The following is a 19,698-nucleotide window of genomic DNA, read 5'->3' on the forward strand; positions in this document are numbered from 1 at the left end:
CATGTCTTGAACTAACAGCATCATCTGCTTTCTGAATAATAACCAAGGCCACCCAGCACTTCTATGTAGCTTGCAGAGATACACCTTGGTTCACAACCCTGACAGACAGCCAACAGAAAAATTTGAACAATTAACCTTAACACATTAGATCGCTTAATGATATGGACTGAGGAAACAAGAGCTCCAGGGCATGGAAATGGTTCCTGCAGCAAGCAGGCCAAATTGCTGGTCCTTAAACGTCAAAGGCTGAATGCCCAAGGCTGCCACTGTTGCCTCTTGACACAAGGCAGCTTTGTTTATGAAGTACCACAGTCACACTGCCCACAGCACCATTCTGCACCATGCACGGCAGAGGCATGCATCTATGTTCAAATACATAGTGACAGTGATGACTTTTTTGAGTTGGCACCCTGTCCCCCACCAAAACTTAAAAGCTTTTGGGGAGGGGGTTGTAGCTGAAAGAACTCGCACTTGTGCATTAGTACCGGATCCCAACTCCCTTTCTCTCGCAATTTACAATAAAAAAAAGAAAAAAAAACAATAATCCACATATCTTAACATTTAACTCACAAAAATTTTGAAACAATCATGTCCTAGCTGGTACCCAATTACTAAAAACAGTGGAAGCAACTCATATTATCTCCAGCAAATTTACAAAAACATTACAGCTAGATTTGTGGAATTGCAATAATTACTGAGACACATTCTCTTCCAGTATATTTTCAACTATTTGCTCTTCACTATAATCCAACCACAGACTCCTAGTGCTAGCTTTGATTCCCTTAATACACTTATCTAATGGTTCTTCATATTGTTGCACCCCAAAAAAAAATCCTTTCTGATTAGCTCACATCAGGTATGGGCACTAAGATAGTTTTTACAAATTAACTCATGAAATTTAATGAAAACAGTTTCCATTGCGTGGTCACAGTCAATGTCTGCCCCAACTGCCCACATGCCATGTGTCTCAACAACTGATATCAATGTTCAGTACTTAAATGAAATAATTTGCCTTGATCCTGTAATTTCAAAAAAATTACAAATTGCCCTGTACCACCTTTAGTTGAACCTACCAATAGTACAGCACCATCACGTGATAATCCCACTAACAGGTTGGATAACTTGGCAAACAGATCAGCCTTAGCTATAGACAGAAACCCACAAGAGTTTTTGCTTTCTTATCTGTCGAACTGAAGGTGTGCTTAATTCACTTTGGATAATTTCTACTATCCGAGCCGACATAGCTTGGGTTCATACCAGTAAATCATCTAGCTGTCTGCACATTGATTTATACACAAGTCGAACACTCTGATGGTACACAAAAGCAGTTCTCTATTAACATAATGAATAAGTGGACTCTAATTATATTATCTTGTGAGTGAAATGGTTCACTAACTTCAGATAAGGAAACTATAGTTTTTCGCTGGGTTAACATGAGCTTAATGCTGAAGATGGAATCAATCATCTCTGCATCCTGCAGGCAGCTATACTGAAACAAAAACATAGCTACTAACATCTGCTTAACAGAATGCAAAAACACTTCATCGTTCCCCAGCAACACACACTGCTACTACAGTGGTACAGTTTAAATGAGTGGAAGGGCTAAGTCTAGGTGGGTGTAATACATTTCTTCCAAACTGCATTTCGCCAAAAGTGCTAACTTAATTTTATTATAGCAAAAGCCTCCCATCAAAAAATTCAAAAATATTTGCAAACAGAAAACCCTCATCTAATCTTGACAGTGTTACATTGTAAAGCCAAATATAACTTTAAACAATTACAGAGATATCTCGGTTCACTTGCTGCATAAAATTCGGATAAAATTCCAAGCTTTCGATGATGTCCTGCATTGTCTTCATCAGTGACTAAAACGGAAAGGAAGTTTTAAACTGTCATGAACTGGCAAGGTTCCCTCTTTTATACCCACAGAATGGCATCCGATTGGTTGGATTACATCATAAAGGCGTGTACAGAGGTGGCACACTCTCGTCCAAAAATTTTGCTTGTGCGCTAGCAGTGTTTGCAGCGCCATCCATTGCTTCAGGCGGTGAACTGTGAGAAGTGTTCTTCCGTGTTTCCTCCTTTTCAAGTGCACGCTTCCATGAATTGCTAATTGCATGGCCGGTGTCTCTGTTGAAGTTGTTTTCATATGGTCTAATTTCAAATGCTTCTCTGATCACAGAGTCCCAGTAGTTTGAAGTGGGTGCAGTTATTCTCATTCGTTCAAACAAAATCTGATGCTTATTTAACAGACTGTGCTCCACCACCACTGATTTACCCAAATGCCCGTATTTAAGGTGACATTGATGCTCAATGCAATGATTAGCAACTGTCCATATAGGCTACCAGTTCACGATGGTCAGTTTTAGTCCCTGATGAAGATAATGGAGGATATCGTCGAAAGCCAGGAATTTTATTTGAATTTGATGTGGCAAGTAAACTGAGAAATTGTTATGCAAGGGCTCTGTCATGGAAAAACTTTGTAGAAATTACACAGATAGTCCTTCATAATTTGCTCGACAGATAGAAGAATGCAAGGTAAAATAGCTTTAGATAAAGCACCATAACAAAAATTGTAACCTCTTTAATAAAGCCATATCCTTGAAACTCGTAATTATAAAGCCCCATGCTGAAACAGAACAGTAACAAGTAACATTCGCTAAATGGAACACCTAACGACATATACCAGCAAAATAATATCCTTGCATGGAAAATACTACCAGGTAAATGAGTGGCATTAACCACTATAAAAATTTTACATACAGCAAACAACCATCACTACTTATCACCACAGTCATTCCTTACCAAAATACTCAAGACAAATAAAAAGTATACAATATTGTTCATGAATTGTCGTACAACCGAGTGCCAATTAAATATAGCAAACCAACACTGGAGCCACTGTGCTCATAAACTCTTGAGACAAACTACTTTTCTTAAGCTGATGGCATCAACTGCATTTTGAATAATAATCAAAGCATTTCAGAATAATAAGCAAGGCAAACCCAGAACTTCTATTTAGTGAGTGAGATACCCGAGTTCGTAACCCTGACAGTCACCGGCAATCTTAAAAGAGCCAGGTGACACAAGTGAAATAAATTACCTTAACATATTAGATCACAAGGTGGTAACCACAGCTGGTGATGACATGGACCAAGGAGACAAGACATGGGAACGGTGTCCTGTGAAGAGCAGGCCAGGTCGATGGTCCTTACAGGTCGATGTGCGAGGGTGCTGCTGTTGCCTCTTTCCACCATGCAGCTTTGTTTGGCAGGACCAACAGCCACAGTACTCACAGTGCTGCTCTGCATCCCACATGATAGTTTAACACCGCAACAGTGAAGACATTTTTTGTGTCGGCGCATTTCCCACATGTCATTTGGGAGTAAAATGTTCAAGAAATAGTATGGAGATGGTTCGAACACTTAATTGCGAATTGCGGAGTAATCATGTAGATGAGTGTAGTAAATAGGTTACAATATTGTTTGACCAGTATTACCGATAGATGCATTTGCAAGTATAAGCAGAGTCATAGTTTTCGGACCTGCTAGATCCTTCTTCATGGAGGAAAGGAGGATAGGTTTGGGAAGGAGGGACAGGTCAGATAACTGAGACTCCAGGTTGAAAGGAACCCACCCTTTCTTTGTGTGGACAAGGGGCTACAAAGAGGACTTAGAGAAAGTAGGTCATTAGTAAACACTGTGCCACTTTAGGTTTATGGATGATACAGGGACAGTATGTGAGGGAAAGATGAATTGAGAGGAAGAGAAATAAGAAGTGAGATGACCAGAGTAACGAAGAACTAAGAAAAAAGTAAAAACAGTGATGGGGAACCACCAAAGAGAGAAACAGGCAGGAAGATGAAGGAAAGAGGAGACAGAGAAAAGGAAAAAACAAAAGACAAAGAGTAAAACATTGGTAAGTAAGAAAGTATTAACTAAAATGAATGAATGAATGGGGGAGGAGTTTTATTAAGGAACGTGAAGTGATGGAGGAAGGTAGGATACAAGGTTATGGCATGGATAGGACAGGATATGCTTTTACACCTCTCACTGATGACGAACATCATTTCCTATTGGGAACGTGTAGTGTTTTTACAGTGGGGCGTTTTATTAAGCAGCCATACCACAATTGCATTTTAATTTGTAGTGACTTAATGTGCTTGCACCAGGCTGTTGATTGATAGGTGTTACTTCCATCGCCCTGTGACATCTGCTATTCATGACCTCCTCTCTGACCTAAGTCGCACTACCTGATCAATAGTCACAAGTCATGTGGGTATCCCAGGAAATGAACTAGCTAATTGTTTGGATAATGCACTCACCCATGATTCACCAAGACAAATCCCGGTACAGAACTGTGGGTGCAAGTAAGACTTCACCTCATGTGGAGAAGGAACAACATTTGGTGGGCTACTGCTCCCTCTAACAAACTCTGCACTGTCAAGGAGATTATTGCCGCATGGAACTTTGCCTTCCTTTCCTCCTGGAAGGAATCCGCCATCCTATGTTCCCTCTGCATCGGTCAAACCAAATTAACACACAGTTTTCTTGTATGTAACAAGTCACTGTCACATTATGGTTGCAGAGCCGTAAGCAGTAGCTAGCATCCTTGCGGAATGCCTACTTCTTCTGGCTCTCCGTGCTAAACCTAAGCATGGTCTTCCAGATTCTTAACTCTAATATTGGTTTAATAGTTGAATTGCTTCTCCGCGAAAGTGATTTTTATTGTCAGATATAATGTTTGAAACTACTTTTGGGATGAGGCAGTGTGGTTGGGACATCATCTTTTCCAGCTGCTTTGGACACATATAACACTCCATTTTAATTGCATTTAAATTCAGTTAGTCCATTTCTCTCCATGCCTTATTTTTTTCATTTTAGGGGTAGCTCTGATAAATACTGGGTGCTGTTTCCTACTTTAATACTTTGACTATAATGATTATAGGAAGGACACTCCCCTTCACATGGGAAGGCCCAGGGGCACTCACCTGGCTCCAACAACCTGCTAACCTGACTATTTTTCTCACCTTGTTATGTTATTGTAGGTCCAACTGGTGTCCACTAAGTTTTTAGCCTTCTCACGTTTATTGTAGTCTGGCCTAGTGTCCTAGCAGTAGAGCACTTGACTGGAAACCAAGAATCGCAGGATTGAATCCCTGTCAGGTACTGTTGGTGGTTGGTGTGTTTAATGTGGACAGAGGTATGGATGGAGCCGTCGGAGAGGAGGAGGACCAGGTGAAGTGGATGGGAGAGAAGGTGTTGAGATAGTGAAGGAATGAGGATAGGGTGCCTTGGTACTTAGTCCAGATCATGAAGATATCGTCAACAGCATGCAAGTGCTCATGGGGGTGCCACAGATTTGTTTGTATACCTTTCCTTCAAAGGAGTAGTTGGGACTTGTGATAAAGTTAGTAAGGTGTTCTAGTTCGTCCATCCCTGTGCCACTCGCAATCCCAACCTCATCCACAGGGATCATATACCTGTGTGAAGACCCACATGCAAGATCTGCTGAATCCATACACCCAGCACTTCCTGTTCCAGTCCTTTCACAGGCTTGTAGTGCTTCATCAGAAGCCGGGCCACCTGTGAAAGCAACTCTGCTGCAATCATTGCACAGCTTTTTATGTTGATATGGCTACCAACCAGCTGTCCACCAGGATGAATGGCCACCAACAAACTGTGGCCAAGAGCAAAGTAAACCACCCTGTGGCACAACATAAGGTGAACTTAACAGGCTTCATTTCAATGGCTGCTTCACAGCCTGGACCATCAGGATCCTCCACTCCACCACCAGCTTTTTTGAAACGCCCAAATGAGAGTTATTGTCACAACACATCCTCTGCTTCTGAAATCATCCTGCCCTGCTAGTCACATCACCTCACTGTCTTTGTGTGCTACCGTCTACCACACACCACACACCAGCTTGTCTCTCCCTTTCCCTGCTCCTATCTGCCCCCCCCCCCCCCCCCAGCTACTCCCTTCCTCACACCTCCATGGCCCGCAACCTCCCAGTGCTGCACCTGGTGGCAGTCTTGTCATGCTTGCTTCTGGTCCCTGCAAGCTCTGCCAGACAGCGCTCTTGACTCCCCCCAATATATCCTGCTATCCCTTTGAATAGAGATGTTGAAATGAAAATGGATTAATAATTGCTTGAATAATTGGAAAATGCATCAGAAAGAATAGTTGAAAAAATTTTTGAAGATAATTTGCGAATCTTTGCACAATCTTGGGTGAACTTCAACTGATACAAATATCAACAGACCTTTAATATCATTACATTCAAGGTCAATAAAGATAATTTGCATTACATACTGCTGCTTCCAGTAGTGTGTGGTACCAAAATAATCACCGCAACCATTGAAATTGTCAATCTTGTCTCATGAAACACAATATTTTTAATATAAGTAAACCAAGTTCAGTAGGTCCTATCAGGTCTTAGTCATTATGTTTACATTAATTCCATTGTTTACTCTTGAGTGTGACAATATCAATGCAGGAACGCTCCTCCATATATCGTGTGAATTGTTCTTGTCTTCACAGAACCTCTTGATGCAGGATCTCGGTGGTCAGTGAAATGATGAACAGATAGGATTTGAACTTATAACCGTGTGAATAAATATTCATTTTCTAATAACTTTTTATAATACTTTTAATGAACGGTTAAAATACACATTTTTAAGAATGCTTGTACAACGGATCCAAGCATATGTCCTTTTGCCACAATTTCCCGAAACAAAATGGTGAAGACACATGAATCAATAAACTGAAGAGTGTACGTCTTACGTTGGTTCGTACAGATATTTAATGCTGTATCAAAACATTATACTTGCCACAAAATAACTTGGGGATGCAGGATCTCGGCGGTGAGTGAAATGATGAACAGATAGGATTTGAACTTATAACCACGCGAATAAATATTCATTTTCTGATAACTTTTTATAATACTTTTAATGAACAGCTAAAATACACATTTTTAAGAATGCTGGTACAACGGATCCAAGCATACGTCCGTACGCCACCATTTCCTGAAACAAAATGGTGGAGACACATGAATCAATAAACTGAAGAGTGTACTTACTTTGGTTCATACAGATATTTAACGCTGTATCAAAACATTATCCTTGCCACAAAATAACTCGTTAATTTACTCTTTAGCAGCATCTTTGGTTTATAGCTCATTCAGTTTACATTAGCTTAAATATAAGGGGCATTCAAATGAAACCTGGTCACTAGTGTAAAGTAATGGTAACGATTTTATTAACTCAAAAATGTAGTTACACACAGCACACATACCCAAAAATAGTCACCAAAATTCTTGGCACATTTATCCCATTGCCACACTAGCTGGTCGATCCCGTCCTTGAAGAAACAAGTAGGCTGCTGTTGGATCCAGGCCTGGACCCAGTCATACACTTCATCATCCGTTGCAAATTCATGTCTTCGAATAGCTTGTTTTAGAGGTCCAAACTCGTGAAAGTCACATGGTGAATTCAATTCCGCAACCATTTCCGGTGTGATGACACGATGAGCCTGTCCAGGACAAGCATTGTCTTCCAGTGACTTGCACCCCTCAAGGAATCGTTTGTGCCATTCCAAAACACTTGTACACTCCGAGTGTATTCACCGTATACAGCCTTCATCCATTGATACATTTCACGGCCTCCAACTCCCTCCTCCACCAAAAATCGAATCACTCCTCGTTCCTGCTTACTCGCCTGCATGTTTGGTAGTGGACGATAACTTGTGTGACCACCTTCTCTTTGGCGTGAAACCACACTGGCGCTATGCAACTCAAATGGTGCACTTGCGCCAGTCTCTCTACCAATAGATAGCACCACTATACCAGCAGTTACGTGGCGCCACCTTACATGTAAGGAAAAGGTAGACAAACTGACCAGGTTTCATTTGAATGAACCTCATATAAGAAAAGAAAGAAAAATAAAATTGTTCAATATACCTTCCCCTTCCCTGCCGCCTCCAGCAGATTGCTGTTTCCATTCAACTTCACAGTTGCATTCCAGTCCTAGATGTCAGAGATGGGAGTTGTGTGTGAGGAGTACTTGCTTGTGTGAATATGTGTGTGTGTGTGTGTGTGTGTGTGTGTTTCTTTTCTGAAGAAGGCTTTGGCCAAAAGCTAAATGTGTGACAGTCTTTTCATTATACCTGTCTGCAACTCAGTGTGCATATTCTTGATATTCCAACCTGGAGCTTCCTTTGCTTTATTAATATAAATGTAGATGTGTGATTTTTATGATCTGCAAAGTGTACAAGCACATGACCAGGCATGCTGCAATCAACCCCAGAGATGAGAAATGGCAACTTCTCAGCATGAGAATGTGTTGCTACACCACAACTTTCTTACCAATTTCAAACTGTTTGCATGTATTGAGATGCTTTAGCATTGTGTTATTAAAAGTAAATCATGACATTTACATTTATTGTCATAGGTATGGAGTTGTAGCATATATAAATTTTTTATTTTTTGTTGCAGCTTCGAGCTCAAGTACGTGAAATGGAAGCGAAGATGAAAGATCGTGATACTGAACTGACACTTTTACGAGAAAGATGCTCAACACTTACAGATTTGTGTAACAACAAACAGCTGGAAGAGAGAGATGTACTGCAGAAACGTGTTGAAGAGTTGACAAAACTAAATGAGGAGCAAACTGAAAGGATAAAGGTAGTGATTCTATATACATCATTATATAGTTGCTCAATGCACATCCTCATTCGTTTCTTAAATATGGTCGTGTTTGTTTGTCTGTCTCATATGTATGATCTCTCTGATTCAGAGAATATTAATAAACAGTATATGATCCTCAACAAGATTCCAGGGAGCTATTCTCCTGAGACTAATTATTCAAATATTCACTGGCCATTAAATACAAATTTTGAATTGGATGTTTTGTATGTTATGAAATTCATTTGAGTGAGTGGATCTTAACATCTGTTGTGGGTCTTTTAGGAGAGAGAAACCTCACCAGAGGTTTGATGCATTACATGCTGATTTCAGAGAGGAAAAATACAGCTACATTAATTACATAAGGTGGCATTTCTTGTTGCAGACCCAAGAAAGAAAAAGCGTAATATTAGTTAACTGTGTAAGTGTTCATGGCAAGGTTCCAGAAATAGTCTTACTTACAAATAATAGATGTGTCAGTTTTGAACTAGGAACAGGAAGTTGGCTGAAAACAGAAATGAATACCAAAAATATCTTAAATTCCAGTTGGAATTTGTTTCATAAGATTGGTTGTATGCCATTGGTGGAGGTAAGTTTATAGTTGTGAATGCTACAACCATATCTAATGAAATTAGTCCGGATACTGATGGCAAAATAATTTGGGTCAAAATAAGTATTAAAAGTGGATCAAACATGATAATTAGGTGATTTTATAGATCACCTGCCTAAGAAGCCATAGTGATGAAACATTTTAGTGAAAACATAAGTTTTCTGATCATGTTGTAGTATTGGGGAAGATTGTAACTTAACAGTTATATACAGAGAGACTCAAGTGATAATGGCAAGTGGTAGTGATAAGAATTTGCATGATGTTGTTCTAAATGCCTTATCTGTAATTTGCCAATACTCAAGTGATAAAGGTGGGTGGTTAGGATAAGAATGTGTGTAATACTGTACTAAATGATTTATTCAAAAATTGCCAACACACCAATGATAGGGGCAGACAATTGGGATAAGAATTTGTGAGATATTTTTCTAAAGGCCTTATGTGAAAATTACCTTGAGCAGTTAATCAGAGAACCAACAGGTGAGGGCAGTGCCTCACATCTTCTGGTTTCAGACAGATCTGAACTTCTAGATTCCGTTGACATAATATGGAGAATCAGTCATTATACAATTGTTGTATTATCACTGAGTGCAGGGGACAGTAGAAATGTAGAAAGATATTTCTCTTTGTGACAAGAAACAGATTTCAGATTGCCTAAGCATTTTTGTGTAGGTATGACCTGCAGCTTAACAAGTATTTGAAGAAAAGGGAACTGGGTCATTACAGTATGACTATACTGTTTTCAACAACTAGTTTCAATAGTGATTCTTGTAAGTTTTCCCAGTGTAATGAATATTCCATGAGGAATGCAGTCAGGTGACACCAACATCTTGCCATTATATTTCAGCTGACAGCCATCTTCAGGTGAGTATTTTACACTGGAGATTGCTGGTGCATGTTGCTAAATTTCTACTAAAAATTCCATCCACAAGAATATCCCATTTACGATGGAAGAGGAAAAAGGCTGTACACTTGTGCTAGGTGTTTTAGTCAGACAGTGGATGTGTTATTGGGGAATTCCATTTACTGTAAGCCCACTCATATACACCTATATTTACATATAGTCTTGTATTTGTGGGTGTCTTGCTTCTAACACCCTTCATGATCTTTATGTGTCTTCCAACTGTTGATATACCAGGCACAAGATGTGCCTGATGAGGGCAGCCTTGCAAAGGACCTGGAACCCTGCAATCTGTGTTGAAATATAATGGGTATTGTCCACAACAGGTTAGCAAAGCTTTAAGGAGGAAGAAATATGACTGCTCACAAAATCAAGAGGAGAAGGAGCTGTTCAAGTCCAGAGTGTTCCTACCATACATCAGCAATATTTCATTGAAATTAGGCAGAATCCCAAAGAAACTTGATGTTAAAGTGATCTAGCCAAGTATAAAGACCTTTTTTCTGGTCTATCGGTTCGGTAAAGGATGGACAGGGAACCACAGAATACCATACCAGTGTGGCAATACTTACCCTGGTCAGACCACATCTACACTACGTGATAGGTGTGGAACATGATTATCACACCACCTTTTACAGCTAGTAAATCAGCCATAGCCAAGCATTGTATCTCTGAAGAACATTCTGTGAATTGTTTTGCCAGGGAAATATTGGCCACAACAAGATACTCCTAGGTTTCAGTATTTTAGGAAACTGTGGAAATATGTTTGGTGAAAGATCTTACTAATTGTGATGGCATCTTACTAATTGTGATGGTGGCTTTTGACTGGATAAGGTTTGAGACTCAGTGGTTTCTTTAATATCTTCAGTAAGAAAACATTTTATGCCTAATGACACAGCTACAGCAATTAATTTTATTATGGTTACACGTGAATTTTAACTCTTGTGAGCCCTAAATTCGACACAGAGTGTGCTTGTAATATCACCGTTATGCATGCACATGAGCACCACAGAGGGAATGGTATTTAAAAAGGATACTCAGAGGGTGCCATTGCACCGATTTTTTGTATAAATTTAGCTGTGTGCACCAGCAACCTCCAGTGTAAAACACTTACTGAAGGTGGCTGAATGGTTGTCAGCCAGAATATTGGGCAAGAAGTGGACATTATCTGACTGCAATGCCGAATAATTTCAATGCATTATCATCTAGTTGAATGAAATTGAGACATGCTGTCTATTTATAGCCAACCATGATACATGGTGGAAATGGCTTGCTATAGTTAGATGGTATGACTTAGTTATATTTGACCAGATCATGATCGAGCTATCAAATCCAGTCATTGAATACAGTTTGAAACTGTTGAATATAAAGACAAACTTGAAGAGTATTGGCTAATATGCTTGAGATTGGTATGTATTCAATGTAAAGACAAATTTGAAAAGTATTGGATAATATGCGTGATATAGGTATGTATTGAGCAAAGATGTAATCATAAACAAAGCCTTGTGCACAAATTAAAATTGGATAAAGTTAAAAAGTGTGTAAGAAGAGCCATGCATTGAGATAATTTGAAAGAAAATTTCTATTTATTGATTGGCAAAAATTATAAGAAATTTTGCCCTTACATTAAGTCAGTAAATCGATTAAGACATATATCCAGTCATCAACAACCATAAATGCACCAAAATGGAAGTTAAAAGGGAGTAGGCAAAATGCTAAATTCTGTATTTTTTCTATACTTTTTACAGCACAATCATATGACCATTCACAATGTTATAACTGGTTTTGACCAGCTATTGTTTGTCTTCAGACTAAAGGTACATGCTGCAAGTGGTTTCCTTTACATTGTTTATAGTGCTGACAATGTATCATAAAATATCAAACAACACGAGTCAGTTGCTTAACCTTATAAGCTCCAACAGAGTAGGTCATTTTTTCCAAAATACTATTTTGTTTTTTCTGGTGTTTAAAAGGTTATCTTTCAGTTACCTAATTAATTATCAATCTTATAATTCACTTTCAAATAATTTTCAACAGTTGCGAATGTGATCAAATGCTTAAACCCGACTAAAGCCTTTACAAGACTTCTGAATACATTTTCTTTCTGACAGTGTTGAATGTCGTCTTCATTGGCAAATCTTATAGTGTGATACTCAAAAGTTCTCCTTGACACTCTGCACAGCATTGAAAGCATCTGCTGTGATATAGGAATGTCTGTTGATGAATACCATCTGCTGCATGCCGCACAAGGAGTACCTCAAACAAATAATAAAGTGCAAAATAAACATTTGACCTAGTACATGACATCATATACATATAAATCACAGCATTCTGCTGCATTAACTATCATAGAAATTATAGTAAAATCATAGTAGACATGCTGGCTCATTTATAGATGATGAGTGCACAGGAAATTTCTCCCCTCTAACGCTTCTAGGAATATTCCCGAATTTAATTCAGCCAAATTCTATACCATCATAAATTGCTTTACTGGGAAAGATTGTACAGCAATTCCTTCCTTCAGTTGCCCCACAGAAAACCTAAATGCCATGTTTTGAGGTAACTTATCGTGGAGGAAAGTGATGAGAACTGATTAGATACCTGTCCTGCTCAATGTATACAGAAAGACTCGGTCCTTTTTTAGGAACAATCTGTCATAGAAATGAGATGTTCCAAGTGATTGAAAAAAATGCAAAATCATGCCCATTTTCAAGAAATGTCACACAGCTATATGTCTATATCAGTGATGTCAGTGTGTTGTAGAATTTTGGAATACATTTCACTTTTGCTTGTTCTGTATTGCCACTTAACGAACAAAATGTGGATATATGAAATATTAGGCCAAGTTTATGATTTGAGTGAAGAATTTTCGGCAAATAGGACACAGAATATCATTTTTAATTAGTGCAATGCAATAAAATTCTGTGTGTGTATAAACATTCAGCCACTGAAACTTATGAATAGCTGCAGCAAGTGTGCAGTGAAGATACACTACCTTGTGCAAGAATGTTGAGGAGGTTCAAGGACTTCATAGAAGATCGACTTGTCTGTGTTAAGGAAGGTGAGCCTAGTGTTTCAGCTTTTGCTGTGATTGAAGCCAACATCAACACAGCTGCTGTGATTGTACGAGAGGCTCAGCAAACAACATTACATAGCCTCAGTGAAGTGTTGAGATTATCATATGGTAGTGTCTTTAATATTATTCATGATCGTCTCCATACGACCTGTCTTTGTGCTCATTGGGTGCCACATCTGTCGATTCCTGAATTAAAGGCAGTGTGAATGGAGACTTGGCATGAGGTGCTGCATCTCTCTGTTGACAGAGGGGATGCATTTCTAGAATCAGTTATCATTGATAATGATTCATGGCTGCATCATTATGATCCTAGAGGAAAACGAGGCAGCACAGTGTGGAAATCACCAGGTTCTCCGACAACAAGAAAGGCAAATGTTGTTACATCTGTAGGGAAAATGATGGTAATCACGTTTTTTGATGTCATGAAATGATTTAGGAGTATGCAGTTCCCCCTCACACTATTGTAACAGCAGCATATTACACATCAGTATTGGCTAAACTGAGGAAGTTCATTGCAAGGAAATGACCAGAACTTTCACAGAGTGGGTGGCAACCTCCTCATGACAACGTGCACCCTCACGTTGCAAATCAAGCCACGCAGTTTCTGGCATAGTTCAACATTACCTGTGTACCACATATAGCCCTGATCTTGCACCCTGTGAGTTTTTTTTTTTATTCCCATCGCTAAAGGCAAAACTTCAGGACACTTGATTTGAGAACTGTGAAGCAGTACTCAAGAAATGTGAGGCAATTCTTAAGGACATGACAATTCTTAAGGACATGACAAAGAATGACCTGCACCATATGTTTGAGGACTGGCAGAGATGCTAAAATAGTACATTCAGGTAGGAGGGGAGTGCTTTGAAAAAGATTATGTAAACAATGAAGCGGAGTAATAAACATCTGTGAAAATGAAATCAGTCTCAGTCTTTGTTGATCAGCCCTCGCACTATAAATGGCTTAAGGATAACATTTGAAGCTCCACGAAAGTATTCTACATCTACATTGATATTCCACAATCCAACTTACCATGTGTGGTGGGGGTACTGTGTACCACTACTATTCATTTCCTTTCTTGTTCCACTTGCAAATATGAGAGAAAAATGGCTCTGTGTATTTCTCCATATGGGCCCTAATTTTTTGTGCAAAGGACGTTCTAAAAGTTTTTCACAGTCGTCTCATCCGCCCCCCCCCCCCTCCCCTCCCAGGAGGAGAATGAGGAGAATGAAATTTTTTGTGAACATACTTGGAACATTTAGCTGTACATTGAGCCTACTCAGTGTAGCCTCCATCAGCTGTGATGCATCTGGCCCAACATTCTTTCCATGATGTAAATGCACTTTGGTAAAATTCTGGTGATTGGCTTTTACACCATGGCCTGACGCTGGAAATAAGGTCTTTCTCACTATCAAATGTTTTACCGCCAGGAGGGCCTTCAGACGACCAAAGAGGTAAAAATCAGACGGAGCCAAGTCCGTACTGTAAGGAGGAAGAGGAACAATTTCCCAGTCCTTTTTATTTATTTATTTATTTTCTCCAGCGTTTAAGGGCTGTATGGGGTTTGGCATTGTCCTGGTGTAGTCTGATGAGCTGACCCTGAAGCTGTTGTCTGTGGGTCTTGATAGCATCTCGCAGCTTGTCCAATGACAAACGGTAACGGTCCCGGTTAATTGTGGAGCCAGGTTCCAAAGAGTCAATGAAAATGACACCATACTGATCCCAGAAGAAGGAGGCTGCCACCTTTTGGCCTGCTGTTCATGAAAGTCTTGGTTTCTTCTTCCGAGGGAACCTGGATGATGCCACTCCATGGATTGGGTTTTGCTCCCAGTTTCAGACAAAAACAACCATGTTTCATCCTGGGTATTGACGCCATCAAAACACTGTTTCCACACTTCAGTAAAGGTCTTAATGAGACCCTCGCACACATTCTTCCTCATTGTTTTCAGTTCTATTGTCAATAATCTAGGCACCCAACATGCACAGATTTTTCTGTACCCAAGTGACTGTACCAGTGATACCACACTACCCAATGACAAACGAGCCATTTCAACAAGCTATCGTGTCATCACACATCTGTCATTGATTTGATCAATGGTCTCCTTATTCACATCACTCAATGTTGTCGATGGTCTATTGCATTGTGGATTGTCCAGTAGAGAGAAATCACCACCTTTAAACCTCTGCAACCACTGCTGGACACTGCTGCGATCCACTGTGTCCTCCCCATAAACAGGGAGCAACTTCTTGTGAATCAATGTGGCAGAGTCATCGCCGGTCTTGAGGAGGAACTCCCATCACCGACCGTTGTCACAACCTGACATCTACTTCACGGTCCATTATGGTTCACCTGTAAATAAAATAAAATACTTTTATATGCCAACTTATAGCTAAATGTTCCAAGTATGTTCACAAAAACTTTCATTCCCTCCGGGAAAAAATAAAAAAATTAGAGACGACTATGCAAAACTTCTTGACTGCCCTTTGTATCTCATATTCGTGGTCCTTACGCACAGTGTATGTCAGAGGCAACATAATCATTTTCAGTCACCTTCAGATGCCTGTTCTCTAAATGTTCTCAATAATGTTGCTTGAAAAGAAGGTCGCCTTCCCTCCCAGGATTCTCATTTGAGTTCCCGAAGCATGTCCATAACACTCGTGTTTTGCTTGAACCTACCAGTAACAGATCTAGAAGCCCGCTTCTGAATTTCTTTGATGTCTTCCTGTAACCTGACCTGGTACAGGTCCCAGACACTTGAGCAGTACTCAAGACTAGATCCCACCAGCGTCCTATGTGCAGTCTCCTTTACAGATGAACCGCACTTTCCTAGAATTCTCCCAATTAAAACAAAGTCCACCATTCGCCTTTCCTACCACAATCCTCACATGTTTGTTCCATTTCATGTCACTTTACAACATTATGTCCAAATATTTAAAAGACATGACTGTGTCAAGCAGGATACTACTACTGCTGTATCTGAACATTGCCGGCCGATGTGACCGTGCGGTTAAAGGCGCTGCAGTCTGGAACCGCAAGACCGCTACGGTTGCAGGTTCGAATCCTGCCTCGGGCATGGATGTTTGTGATGTCCTTAGGTTAGTTAGGTTTAACTAGTTCTAAGTTCTAGGGGACTAATGACCTCAGCAGTTGAGTCCCATAGTGCTCAGAGCCATTTGAACCATTTATCTGAACATTACGGGTTTGTTGTTCTTACTCATCTGCATTACCTAATTTCTTCTGAATTATTGTTAGCTGCCATTCATCACACCAACTAGAAATATTGTCTAAGTTATTTTGTATCTTCCTACAGTCAAAATGACGTCTTACTCTACACCACAGCATCATCAGCAAACCATCTCAGAGTGCTGCCCATCCTGCCTGCCAACTCATTTATGTATGTAGAGAATTAGAAAATAACAGCTGCCGTATCACACTTCTGTGGGCCACTCCTGACGATATCCTTGCCTCTGATGGATATTTGCTGTGGAGGTCTGAGTTCTATAACTGAAGAGGTTTTTGAGCCACCCACATATCTATGAATCTGTTCCATATGCTTGTACCTTCTTTAACAGCCTGCAGTGGGGCACTGTGTCAAACACTTTCCAGAAATCTAGAAGTATGGAATGTGCCTGTTGCCTTTCATCCATAGATGCAGTATATCATGTTACAAAAGGACAAGCTGAGTTTTGCATGAGTGATGCTCTCTAATACCATGCTGTTCTACCGACATAAGCTTCTCAGTCTCAGTAAAATTTATTATATTCAAACGAGAATATGTTCAAGGATTCTACAGCCAACCAGTGTTAGGGGTATTGGTCTGTAATTGTGCGGATGAGTCCTTATGCCCTTCTTATACACAAGAGTCACCTGTGCATTTTTCCAGTCACTGGGGCTTTGCACTGGGTGAGAGGTTCGCAATAAATGCAAACTAAGTAAGGGACCAATCCAATTCTCCTGCATGAAAGATTTCTTGAACTTGAAATTTAAAACTTTAGCTTTCGTTTTACTATCTTCAACTGTCAATTGACTTGGTGGAAGCCTTAGACCCACTAAGTGATTTTAAATAGGACCAAAATTTTCTCAGGTTCTCTGCCAGATCTTTTGTTAAGGTATGGCGGTGGTAGTAGTTGTATGCTTCACAAGTAGATCTTTTCACAGCACATATCTCTACTAAACTGTTAAATTGAGTGGCCAGTAAACTCAGCCAACAAATACTTGGTTTCACCTAGACCTGTTATACGCGATCAGATAATTTCACTGTCATACTCAATATTGCTAACTGCAATGAACACTCTCCTGCCTATGGCTTCTAATCTGTCTTTTTCGATATACGCTCCATGACTTGGCAAATATCCCAGAGCTTTTCACTAGAGTTTCAGCCAGCTCTTGGTCCTGAGAATAATTTGATGAGAGAACTTTCCTGGAGGGCAGTAAATTCAGGATGTTTGTTACAAAAGCTTTGACAGTTTACTGGTAAAATTTTGACAGCGAAGTGTCTTTATTCTGAATGCATTCTGACTTCCCTTACTGCATGTTGACTGGCAAGTATTTGTCAGGGTACCCCAAACTACTGCCAAACCTAAAAAACCCTCATGTGCACTCCACAAGTACTCTGCAACTCTTTGTATGGTGCATCCCTGGCCTATCATGGGAGATCCTACAAATCCCCAACCAATAACACAGATCTAGGAATCTGCAGCCATGACTGTAACAGTGTTGACGAATCCTGTGTTTGAGATCCACCACTTGGCTCCAAACCAAAGAACCCTGATCAACACTGGGAACAATGCTGCACATTGCGAGCTCTTCTTGCACACCACACCTGAGGCCAACAGTTTTCACTACTTCCACCAGTCGCCTGTATCAACTGGGAGTGGCCTCAGAACTGATGCGACAAGCATCGTTGGTGGCGACGTGAACTAAAACTTGTAAAAAGCTGCATCCTACACGCTCGATAGCCCCAGGCAAGGCTGCCTCTGTATCTCAGGTGCCCTCCAGCACACGTAGCTAGTGCACATCGGCTTTCTGTCCAGCATTGAACACCGTCTGCCTAAGGGGCACTGTGATGCACCCGACATTGGAGCTGCTGGCAAATAATAAACTCCTGTAGAACGAGCAGCCATCCGCCCTCTCACAGGGTGAATGGGCGAGGTCAGATGATCAGTCTCCACATTGGCCCTCCGGCTTAAGCAATGTGAACACGGTACGACCAACCATTCCCTCTGCTGTGAGGATGGATCCAATGCATTGGGTACACTAGGAGGTGCCTCAATAAGAGAGACTGTGGGCGGAACAAGCAACACCTGAGGTGTCCCATGTAACACACCAAGTTCTCCACCACCACTATAGTCTGATACACCAGCCTGAAGATGACTAACCGCAGCCAAAAGCACATTCAGCTGTTCGCGAACTGTGGCCAGTTTCTCATGCTTCTGCTCACAGCATGCACACATCATACCCTTCCTAACAAGACTGAAAAAGTAAACTTAGACTAATTGAAAAAGTAAACTATAAAATCAGACAAATGTTATATATGCAACTTGCTACACTCCTGATGTGTCACCTATGGATGCTGATGCCTCACTGAGCTGTGTAGGAGGCTGTTCAGAAGAAACGAAAACTGTGCTACAGACTGCCCGAATTAACACATACAAAATGCGAGATTACATCTCTCAAACGAAAACACTTGAAATTTTACAAATATACTATGAGGAAAAGACAGGAAAAGGTAAACCCTTAACTAACCACTCTGTAGATATGCACCATCTGAGAGCTGGAGGACCAGGTGACACTGTTGTGTATAGAGAAGTTGCAACATTAGAAAATAGTAATGAAATACAGGAAGTGTTACTGATGATTGAAGCTTGGTGAAGGGAGTGGCAGTTAGTCCTCAGTGCAGAAAATGTTATGTAACATGTCGCACATAAATGAATGGAAGGACCCATTCTTGTTTGTCTACACAGTTACCAGTCAGTCATTGGAAACAGTCACATCCATTAAATGTGTGATAGCACACATAGTGATCCTCAAGGACAGCCATTGATAACATTTTTATAGACAAATCAAAGGAACAAAATCATATCATAAAACCTGTTATAAATGGACTATCAGATCATGACATGCAGCTCCTTGTTTTAGATGTAAATTCTAAGCAGATTATCAAGACTGCTAAATCTGAGTACAGGAGAGTAGTCAATCAACCAAAAATTGAGTGTTTTAGAAAACTGCTCAAAGATATGAACTGGAAAGATGTTTATAGTGCTCATGACATGAATGAAAAATATAACACATTCATGAACAATGTCAGTACCATGTTTGAGAACTGTTTTCCTCTAAAAGTTACTCAAATTAAACAGAAGTCTATAATAAAACCATGGATTACACAAGGAATAAAGATTTCCTGTAAGACAAAAAGGAAAATGTATCTGTCGACCAAG

General features: G+C 40.1%; 1 protein-coding gene across 5 annotated transcripts in view; it reads left to right on the plus strand.

Moving 5' to 3' along the window:
* Window positions 1-19,698, plus strand: part of LOC126203200 (lebercilin) — a 201,566-nt gene that overhangs the window by 93,569 nt on the left and 88,299 nt on the right. For all 5 annotated transcript variants that reach the window (XR_007540240.1, XM_049937442.1, XM_049937443.1 and 2 more), the window contains one exon: window positions 8,494-8,682. Coding sequence is in view for 4 of the 5 variants with exons in the window: in XM_049937442.1 (XP_049793399.1) it covers window positions 8,494-8,682 (189 nt within the window). In the remaining variant the exon portion in view is untranslated. The remainder of the gene's footprint in view (window positions 1-8,493; window positions 8,683-19,698) is intronic.

This window comes from Schistocerca nitens, chromosome 9 (assembly GCF_023898315.1).
Source record: "Schistocerca nitens isolate TAMUIC-IGC-003100 chromosome 9, iqSchNite1.1, whole genome shotgun sequence".
In the NCBI taxonomy this organism is placed as follows: Eukaryota; Metazoa; Arthropoda; class Insecta; order Orthoptera; family Acrididae; genus Schistocerca; species Schistocerca nitens.